The sequence below is a fragment of the Peromyscus leucopus genome, chromosome X (genome assembly GCF_004664715.2).
Source record: "Peromyscus leucopus breed LL Stock chromosome X, UCI_PerLeu_2.1, whole genome shotgun sequence".
Classification (NCBI taxonomy): Eukaryota; Metazoa; Chordata; class Mammalia; order Rodentia; family Cricetidae; genus Peromyscus; species Peromyscus leucopus.
In genome coordinates this window covers 104,336,702-104,347,965 of record NC_051083.1, presented here as the reverse complement: position 1 = coordinate 104,347,965, position 11,264 = coordinate 104,336,702, and the positions used below count along the sequence as shown (strand labels likewise).

Here is an 11,264-nt window from a genome sequence, read left to right as displayed (position 1 = left end):
CCACCAAAAAATAGCAGGAATTAAAAATCACTGGTCATTAATATCCATTAATATCAATGGTCTCAATTCGTCCATAAAAAGAAACAGGATAACAGATCCATCCTTCTGCTGCATACAAAAAACACACCTCAACTTCAAAGACAAACACTACCTCAGAGTAAAAGGCTTGGAAAAGACTTTCCAATCAAATGGACTTAAGAAGCAAGCTGGTGTAGCTATCCTAATATCTAATAAAAATAGACTTCAAACTAAAATTAATTGAAAGAGATCAGGAAGGACATTACATACTCATCACAGGAAAGGTCCACCAAAATAAAGTCTCAATTCTGAACATTTGTGCCCCAAATACAAGGTCACTCACATTTGTAAAAGAAACATTACTAAAGCTTAAATTGCATATCAAACCCCACACACTACTAGAGGAAGATTTTAACATCCCACTCTCACCAATGAACAGGTCTGCCAGACAGAAACTTAACAGAAAAATAAGAGCACTAACAGACATTATGACTCAAATGGACTTAATAGATAGCTACAGAACATTCCACACTAACACAAAAGAATATGCCTTCTTCTCAGTACCCCGTGAAACCCTCTCTAAAATTGACCACATGCTCGGTCAGGAAGCAAATCTCAACAGATAAAAAAGTTGGAATAACCTCCTGTATTTTAGTAGACCACTATGGCTTAAAGTTCGATTTCAACCACAAAAATTACAGAAAGCCTACAATTTCATGGAAACTGAATAATGCCAACTGAATCACCAATGGGTCAAGGAAGAAATAAATAAAGAAATTACAGATTTTCTAGAATTCAGTAAAAATGAAAGTACAGCATACCCAAACTTATGGGACACTATGAAAGCAGTGCTAACAGGAAAATTCATAGCACTAAATGCCCACATAAAGAAGATGGAGAAATCTCACACTAGTGACTTAACAGCACACTTGAAAGCTCTAGAATAAAAAGAATCAAACTCACCCAGGAGGAATAGACACCTGGAAATAATCAAACTGAGGGCTGAAATCAATAAAATAGAAACAAAGAGAACAATACAAAGAATCAATGAAACAAAGAATTGTTTCTTTGAGATAATCAACAAGATAGACAAGCCCTTATCCAAATTAACCAAAAGGCAGAGAGAGTGCATTCAAATTACCAAAATCAGAAATGAAAAGGGAGACATAACAACAAACAATGAGGAAATCCAGAGAATCATCAAGTCATACTTCAAAAACCCGTACTCCACAAAATTGGAAAATCTGAAAGAAATGGATGATTTTCTGGATAGGTACCACATACTAAGTTAAATCAAGACAAGATAAACTATTTAAATAGGCCAATAATCCCTAAGGAAATAGAAACAGTCATTAAAAGTCTCCCAACCTAAAAAAGCCCAGAACCAGATGATTTCAGCGCAGAATTCTACCAGATTTTCCTAAAACTGAGAAGCTTTTGTAGGGCAAAGGACACAGTCAATAAGACAAAATGACAGCCTACAGAATGGGAAAAGATCTTCACCAACCCCACATCTCACAGAGGGCTGATCTCTAAAATATATAAAGAATTCAAGAAACTAGACATCAAATACTGAACAATCCAATTAAAAAATAGGCTACAGAGCTAAACAGAGAATTCTCAACAGAAGAATCTCAAATGGCCAAAACATTTAAGTAATTACTCAACAACCTTAGTCATCAGGGAAGTGCAAATCAAAACAACTCTGAAATACCATCTTACACCTGTCAGAATGGCTAAGATCAAAAACACTGATGACAGGTTGTGCTGGAAAGGATGTGGAGCAAGGGAAATACTCCTCCACTGTTGGTGGGAGTGCAAACTTGTACAGCCACTCTGGAAATCAGTATGGTGGTTTCTCAGAAAATTGGGAATCAATCTCCCCAAAGATCCAGATATACCACTCTTGGACATATACCCAAGGAATGCTCAATCATACCGCAAGGACACATGCTCAACTATGTTCATAGCAGCATTATTTGTAATAGCAAGAACCTGGAAACAACCTAGATGCCCCTCAACTTAAGAATGGATAAAGAAAATGTGGGACATTTATACAATGGAGTAGTACTCAGCAGTAAAAAACAATGAAATTTGCAGGCAAATGGATGAAACTAGAAAATATCATCCTGAGTGAAGTAACCCAGAATCAGAAAGACAAACATGGTATGTACTCACTCATAAGTGGATACTAGATGTAAAGCAAAGGATAACTAGACTACAATCCACAGCTCCAGAGGAGCTAGCTAACAAGGAGGACCCCAAGAAGGACACATAGATTGCCCAGTGAAGAAGAAATAGATAAGATCTACATGAGCAAACTGGGCATGAGGGGGGTAATGGAGGGCAAGGGATGGGGGATAAGAACATAAGGGAACAGGAGGTTTGAGCTGGAACAGGGACAGAGTGGAAGAGCAAGGAAAGAGATACCATGATAAATGAAGACATAATGGGAATAGGGAGAAATAGGGTGCTAAGGAAATTCCCAGGAATCCACAAGGATGACCCCAGCTTACACTACTAGCAATAGTGGAGAGGGTGCCTGAGCTGGCCTACTCTGGTAATCAGATCGGTGAATACCCTAATTGTCATCGTAGAGCCTTCATCCAGTGACTGATGGAAGCAGATGCAGAGATCCATGGCCTGGCGACAGGCCAAGCTCCAGGAGTCCAGTTGAGTCCAGGAGAGATTCTATGAGCAAGGGATATTGAGACCATGACTGAAAAAAGCACAGAGACAAATAGCCAAGCTAGTGGAAACACATGAACTGTGAACCAATAGCTGAGGAGCCCCCATGGTACTGGACTAGGCCCTCTGGATAGGAGAGACAGTTGTTTAGCTGGAACTCGTTTGGGGCTCCCCAGGCAGTAGGATTGGGATCTGTCACTGGTGCATGAGTGGGCTTTTTGGAGCCCAGTGCCTATGGTGGGATACCTCACACAGTCATGGTGCAGGGGGGAGGGGCTTGGACCTGCCTCAACTGAATGTACCAGGCTCCTCTGACTCCTCATGGGAGACCTTGCCTTGGAGGAGGTGGGAATGGGGGTGGGGTTGGAAAGCAGGAGGAGGGAGGAGAGAGGGATCTGTGGTTGGTATGTAACATAAATAGAAAATTGCTTAATAATAAAAAAGAGTAAACTTCATAGGCAACGATGTCTTGTCACAATGTCATGCAAAATAAAAATGTAATGTTCTCGCCACCTGTAAAAAAAAAAAAAAGCCATTTCAGTATCTCTACTTGCCCAGGAACTTTGCCTTCCCTACAAACACATCCTGCTGGTTGAAGCATCAAACTGCTGTCATTTGGGCACTTCAGGGCCCAATACACAGCAACAGGTAATGGGTATGAAGCCAGGACACTACTTCTATAACTAGACACATAGTAATGGGGAGTAGGCTGGAAGAAATCTCTTCCAGGTCAAGGGTCACAGTTCTACTCTATAACGGAACTAGAAGAGGTAACAGCTCAGCCTACAGATGTAGAACAAAAATGAACAGCATCCAAGGTATAGAGTGTTACAAGATCAACTACTTGTTCAATCTTGGAGTTGATAAGGATGAGGGAATAGGAGGAAATGGTCAGTAATCAGTTGGGAATGGTGGTTTAACAATCTCCTTAAGAGTAACGGTTCCACACACTTCCGGCTTCGCTGCAATTTCACACCTACGCTGGGCCCTTTCCCAGGTGCCTCAACTTCTTGTTTCCCCACTTCCAGGTACGAAGGTTTTACCAGCTAAAGACTGGGCCCCCTCCCAGATGCCTCATCTTCTTGTTTCCCCACTTCCAGGTTCGAAGGTTTTACCAGCTAAAGAGGGAAGAAATGAGAAAGAGAGTGGAAAGCGTGAGCCAGGGTGGAGAGCCACAGCGGCAGAAGGGGAAAGAGAAAAGGAATTAAGTGGAGAAGGCCACACTGCTGCTGGAGCTGCAGGCCTGGTAGATGACGACATGAACCAGGAAGATGGTGGAGCTGGAGGAGGCCAGGAGAGTGAGCAGCAACCAAAGGAGCTGATTCCTGAGGGTATGGAGGGTGAGAGAGTACAGTCTGTGCCAAGGCCAGTGCCTCGACGTCGCCTACGCCATAGATTCACCCAGTGGCAGCTGGAGGAACTGGAGCGTATTTTCCAGACCAATTACTTCATCAGCATAGAAGCAAGGTGAGGATTTTTCCGAGCCTGGTGTCCTATTTGAGGGGAGCACGCGCAGGTTCACGATGACGGTTGACTTTCTCTCTGGTCCCCCACATGCCCTCGTTTTTAAAAACTACACATTATTTTTTAACTTCATGTATTTGTTAGTGTGTGTGTGTGTTAGTGTGTGTGTGTGTGTGTGTGTGTGTGTGTGTGTGTGTGTGTACATGCACCATTTGGCACATGTGGATGCCAGAGGACACTTGCAGGAATAAGTTGTATGGTCCGGGAACATCAAACTCAGATCATCAGGCTTTCAGGCAAGTGCAGTTTCCCACTTTGCCATCCATCTTGTCAGCTAGTCACTTGGAAAATTCAGGCCTCTGGATCCTGTCTTCGGCACTAAGATTCTAGGACAGGGGTAAGAGTCATGCAAAATTTGAATGAAGGTACTTTCATATAATATGTAAATAAATCAAGTGGAAAACTTCAGGTAATGTCTGCTATATTAGTAAGGTCCTTTTAAAAGAGGTGTACAAGGCTGAGGTATGGTTGGGATAGTACAGAGTGACATCCTGCACTTGTTAAAAGTTTTAATAAATCTGTACACTGGGTATTTTCTTTTAGTTTTTATAATTATAAACTCATTGGAACATTTTTCTCCTTAACCCCCACCTCCATAGTCTCACTATGAATCCCTTCCTGGCCTGGAACTCACATTTGAGGCCAGTAGAGCATACTGGACTCAAACCCCCAGAGACTCACCCACCTCCATTTCCCAAGAGCTGAGATTGGCCAAGCCTGACCCCCCAACTTTCTCCTGCTATTTTTGACCTCCCTTTTTTGTCACCTTTTCCACCAAAAAGAATCCATAAAAATGATGTTTAATATTGGGCTGAGATCTAAGGCGTACTCCAGCTTACCTGGGGTTTTTTTTCTGTTTAGTCTTGTTTTCTAATGGATGATCTCACTCTGTAGTCCAGGCTGGCCTGGTACCTGAGCCTCGCTCAATCTGGGAATTCTGGAAGGGACTGCTGGTATTGTGGAGGACTTTTTTTTTAATTTTCCTTTTCTGTCTGTTGTGGATTAAATATTTTATTTCCCAGGGCTAGTGAGATGTTCAGCGGGTAAAAGCACTTACCACCAAGCTGGAGAACCTGAGTTCCATCCTCAGAATCCACATCCATGGTGTCCTCTAACCTGCACATGTTTACTATGGTGCTGGAGCACACGGGCGTGCACACTCACACACAATTAAAATAAATGCAATATTCAATTTTCCCCAATGATCAGCACATTGGATGTCCTCGATAGAAACCCTCATGTGCTTTTTATTTATCCATCTTCTTTTGAGTTTATCCTTCTGTCCTGACAAAGGGCCTCACACAGGGTTTTGTGTATATATTTGCTTTGTAAGCTTTTTTCTTTGTTTTGTTTTCTTTTGTTTTTAGAGGCAAAGTCTCCTACACCACCATACTCAGTGTTAGGAGCATATCTTTTGAGGTTGTTGGTGTCTGTGTTGGTGCTTTTAAAATTGCTTATTGGGAACATGCATGGGTTTTCACGTCTATAAATGGTACATTAATAATAAAATATTGCTTGTAGAATTTGTTTAAAGCTTCAAAATCTTCAAGGTGAATGTCACAGAAGGTAGGTGATGGGACTAACATTTTAAAATAAATATAAAATGTCCTTCACATATTATTTCATCCATAATGCTAAATACTGAACATCTGCCATTTTTACCCTCAGAAAACAATTAGCCAGATGGATGGGTGTGAGTGAAGCCACAGTGAAGGTCAGTAAACTGAAGAAAGCCATTTGGCGGCATAGCCATTCTAGAACTTGCTTTATGTCTTGGGCTCTTTTCTCTTACCCTTGAAATTATTTTGCTGTTGACATAACACTGTTTCAAAATGATTATTAAGATTTACTTTTCTAATTTTATTATGTGTATGTCTCTGTGTGCATATACAACATGTGTGCAAGTACCTAAAGAATCCAGAAGATGCCATAAATGCCCTCAAGCTGGAGTCACAGGTAGTTGTGATCCACCCACGATAGATGCTAGGAACCAAACTCTGACCCTTTGCAAGAGCCACAAGTGCTCTTAACCACTGAGCATCTCTGCATTCCCCTCAGAATGACTTTTGAGCTTTATGGTCTTTGCGAGTAGAAACGGAATAAGGAAGCCTCCCTACAGAAAGGGCACATTTCAAAATGGAACATAACTTCCTAAAGAAACAAAGAATAGTACAAAACTACTTTTACTCCATACACACATATATGTTACATATGCATATATCCTATGGATAAGCTACAAACATACACTTTTTAACTTATAAAATAGGTATATAGTGTTGTGGGATGTTCTCTTTGCTGTGAATGTATTGCTATGATTGATTGGTAAATAAAACACTGATTGGCCAGTAACCAGGCAGAAAGTATAGGCGAGACAAAGAGAGAGAAGTCTGGGAAGTGGAAAGCTGAGAGAGAGGAGATGCTGCCAGCTGCCACGATGAAGAGCAGGATATAAAGTACTAGTAAGCCACGAGCCACGTAGCAAGGTATAGATTAATAGAGATGGGTTAATTTAAGATAGAAGAACTAGATAACAAGAAGCCTGACATGGCCATACAGTTTGTAAGCAATATAAGTCTCTGTGTGTTTACTTGGTTGGGTCTGAGAGGCTGTGGGACTGGTGGGTGAGAGAGATTTAGCCTGACCGTGGGCCAGGCAGGACTGGAGAAAACTTCAGCTACAATATAATATATATACAGTTATATTAATTACATATAGATAAATAAATATATACATTCAGTGTATAACTGTCCTTGTAATGCTGATATCCTTTAGGTAGGGTTTCTCTGTGAGTCATACTGGGTTTGTGACATACAAAATATTCAAATTAGTGTAGCTGGGGGCTCCATGACCCTGAACTATTTGAAACACTAAAAATTAAGCATAAATTCTATTCTTACAGGAGCAATTTGAGTGAGGTGATAGCTCACAGGCTGAAGCCAGGACTCATAAAGCTGATATAGACACTGGTGTAGCCCCCTGAAAATGCTGCTCACATTCTCCAGGGTGCATTGCAGTACAGAGGGAAACAAGGCATGCAACCTTTGAACACTTTTCCTGGGACTGTTCTGCAGCTCTGGGGTGGAAACCAGGGCCTCCCACATTCTAGGCAAGCAGTGGACCCTGTCCCAGCTCCTCAGCCCCACACAGCATTAGAGTAGGGAGACAGCAGGTTCTTCTGTGGGATCTAAATTGTCACTGATATGTAAGGGTACATGATATGTTTTTCAGTTGCAGTCCCATAAGTATGCTACACTGAACCAATTCCTTTTTCTCACTCATTGTAGAGATGGTTTCGGAAGAGGAGAGAACAATACAGGAGATATAAGAGGCTATAAACACTCAGGGGTTCTCCTCCTGCTTCCCAGAACATCTTTCTCTGAAGATTGTGGGGGAGCCGCTCTCACCCAGGTGCCAGATACAGATGACATTTTGCTCTGCCACCAACAATTTGTTATTATACTCTTATCTCCAAAGCACTTGTATTTCAATAAAGATTATGGATTCACAATAAGTATGCTTCATGTGTCTTCTGGTTTAGTAAAGTATGTGTATAAGCTATCAAGAAATTTCCTTTAGACAGAATAACAAGGCCTCCCTGCATGAGATGAAATTGCTGCTCTACCTTAGGCAGGCCTTTTATATCACAAGACCTTTCCAAGTTGCATAGTAGGTTTTCACTGACCCACACGTTCTTTTTTGTTCACCTATCATGCTGGGTTCACCCCTTCTCCTACCATTTAGAACCAAAAATATATAAGAGAGGTGGAACAAGACCCTGGGGAGAGAAAGTGTTTATCTAGACAGAACTGATTCTGGCCATACTCAGAATTTTATTTCAATCCTGATCTCTGAGAAACTTCCTTATAGGCCATTCATAGGATTCTTGGGAAGCAGCACAGTGTCTTTTCATTTAGGCTGCTCCACAAACTCTTCTCTTCTATCCCTTTCCATGCCATACACAGGGCTCTTCAGCCACTCTCTGAGAAGTCTTGCTGCTTCTAAGGAAAGAGAAGAGCCCATCCTCTCCAGGCCATAATAAGGCTTCTCTCTATTGTCCCCCAACCCAAACCCAGTAGGCATATTGTCCCTCTTCTGCAGAACACAAGCTAACTGACACTTAAGATATCTTCTTGCAGGTGGATCTCTGTGAGTTCAAGACCAGCCTGGTCTACAGAGCGAGATCCAGGAAAGGTGCAAAGCTACACAGAGAAACCTTGTCTCGAAAAACCAAAAAAGAAAAAAGAAAAAAAGAGAGAAAAAAAGAAAGAAAGAGGAAAGAAAGAAAGAAAAAGATATCTTCACAAAGTATACATTTCTTGTGATTCAGAATGAGACTAATACTTCAAATCTTAATTTTATCAATATTGTAACTTCTTAAATAGTTCCTGTAAATGAGATACCCCTTAAAAATTCAAGAAACCCCCAGCGTCCTACATTATTGTATCTACCTGTGGCTCTTTGTGCCTGGAATCTTCCAGAGTCACAGATGATGTGGAAAGACACTGAGAAGAAGCAGGATGTCTCCATTCCCAAAGCTCATAGTCCCAATGATTTCATTACTGATGCAGAAGTTGACACTCACCCCACCCCATGCATGGCTGGAATTCCTCAGCAGCTGCTCTGACAGATGCAGACCCCAGATGCCTGTAACTCTTGTTGTGCTCTGCCCCTCACTTCTCGTCCTGGAAACACAGGCTGATGCTCCCAAGAGAGGCCAGAGTGGCATCCTTCACGTAAGTGAAAAGAGAGGCTTGGGGTGATGTCTGCTCTCGGGACCTAGAGCACATAGCTAACATGCAGGCATCCAGCAGAAAGCCTCAGTTTCAAAAGTGACTTTTCAAAAAACAAACAAACAAACAAAAAAAAAAAAAAAAAAAAAAAAAACCTTTTTGCCGGGCGTTGGTGGCGCACGCCTTTAATCCCAGCACTCGGGAGGCAGAGCCAGGCGGATCTCTGTGAGTTCGAGGCCAGGCTGGACTACCAAGTGAGTCCCAGGAAAGGCGCAAAGCTACACAGAGAAACCCTGTCTCAAAAAACAAACAAAAAAAAAGTGACTTTTATGATATAAATATACAAAGACAGCACACTAGCACTGGCCCTGTTGTCAGAGACTCAGGTAAGCTAGCCCTGAGGGTGTGAGAGCAACAGAGCTGACCCTGCCCTCCCTCATCTGCCATGCGATGGCACGGATGAGGGAAAGATGCCCTCCCCGCTCCACCCCTTGCTAGGAGAGAGAGCTAGCCCCAGGGTCATGAGTGAGAGAACTGGTCCTGCCCTCGCCTGCTGCAGCACACAGGAGAGCACGCCCTGCACCCCACGGGGGCAGCACACTAGAGCTGACCCTGTTGCGGGGGGCAGCACACTAGAGCTGACCCTGTTGCGGAGGGCAGCACACTAGAGCTGACCCTGTTGCGGAGGGCAGCACACTAGAGCTGACCCTGTTGCGGAGGGCAGCACACTAGAGCTGACCCTGTTGCGGGGGGCAGCACACTAGAGCTGACCCTGTTGCGTAGGGTGGGCAGGTGAGCCAGCCCTGGGGGCATAAAAGCAGGAGAGCTACTCCCCTCCCTGTGTTCCCCTGATAGTAATATGGAGAGAGGCCCCCCGCACCTTTCCTGGGCAAAACAGTAGAACAGGCCCTGGTGGGGTAAATGTGAGTGAGCTGGATCTGAGGGCCTGAGAGCAGGAGAACCGGCTCCTGCCCCCTGCTGCAGGCTGAATTGGATGAGCTGTCCGAGGCAGTGCTAGAGAGTTCATTGGGGTGGTGATGATGAGGGAGAGCTGGCAGGCTGACAAAGCCAGCTACCACCCAGGCCCAGAACAAGGGCTCTGTTGGCTTACCCCAATATCCACCTCATCTATGAACTATTAGAGCATGTCAAGGGGACGGACCTATAGATCCAAATCAGCAGGATCTCTACGACACAGGACAACAAGATATCCAAGAGGAGCCCCAGTGAGGGCCCATTATCAGTGGTGAAGCAGAAACCAGACGCCTCAAACCAGACCAGTGACTTGTGGCAATGAACATTTACAAGTAAAAATGAAGGGACTAAAGGGCAAACTGTGTGACTCAAAGTGCCACAGCACAGCTTCCACAACAAGGTTCTTCTCCTTTTTTGTTTTGTTTCTTTGTTTTGTTTGTTCTTTTAAATTGAGCTTTGTTTTTGGAGGGAGCTTACAAAGGCAGAGGGCAGATGTGATGGGACAGGGAGACAAGTGGGATTGTAATGTATGATGTGAGACCCACAAAGAATCAATAAAAGTTAAAAAAAAAAATCAGAGACCAACTTGCTCACACACTCCAAACCCATGGCAACACTCTAGTCCCAGGATATCCACCCTCTCCCCCATCTTTTCGACTGCTCAGGTACTGCAAGCACATGGTGCACAGACATTCATGCAGACAAAATCCCAACATATATAAAATAAAGGTCCCGAGAGCAGACATCACCCCAAGCCTCTCTTTTCACTTACGTGAAGGATGTCACTCTGGCCTCTCTTGGGAGCATCAGCCTGTGTTTCCAGGACGAGAAGTGAGGGGCAGAGCACAAGAGTAACAGGCATCTGGGGTCTGCATCTGTCAGAGCAGCTGCTGAGGAATTCCAGCCATGCATGGGGTGGGGTGAGTGTCAACTTCTGCATCAGTAATGAAATCATTGGGACTATGAGCTTTGGGAATGGAGACATCCTGCTTCTTCTCAGTGTCTTTCCACATCATCTGTGACTCTGGAAGATTCCAGGCACAAAGAGCCACAGGTAGATACAATAATGTAGGACGCTGGGGGTTTCTTGAATTTTTAAGGGGTATCTCATTTACAGGAACTATTTAAGAAGTTACAATATTGATAAAGTAAAGATTTGAAGAAAAATCTAGAAAAATATACAAACAGACAAGTAAAATCCAATGAAATGTCCCCAAACCTTGATAACAGACAAAACTTAATTCTAGGCAAAAGACTTCAGTGAATCAAAGATCACTTGAAAATCATATAAGCTGATATTAAAATAGGGAGCTAATACCTTACTTCCAA

The 11,264-nt window shown here is 43.1% G+C and overlaps 1 protein-coding gene across 1 annotated transcript; it reads left to right on the top strand.

Annotated features, from left to right (window-relative positions):
* Nucleotides 1-3,508: 3,508 nt before the first annotated feature.
* LOC114705445 (rhox homeobox family member 1-like) lies at nt 3,509-7,614 on the top strand. Its single transcript, XM_028887337.2, has 4 exons — nt 3,509-3,524; nt 3,807-4,173; nt 5,899-5,944; nt 7,515-7,614. The coding sequence occupies exons 1-4, from the start codon at nt 3,509-3,511 to the stop codon at nt 7,563-7,565; spliced, it is 480 nt and encodes a 159-aa protein (XP_028743170.1). The 3' UTR covers nt 7,566-7,614.
* Nucleotides 7,615-11,264: the final 3,650 nt, after the last annotated feature.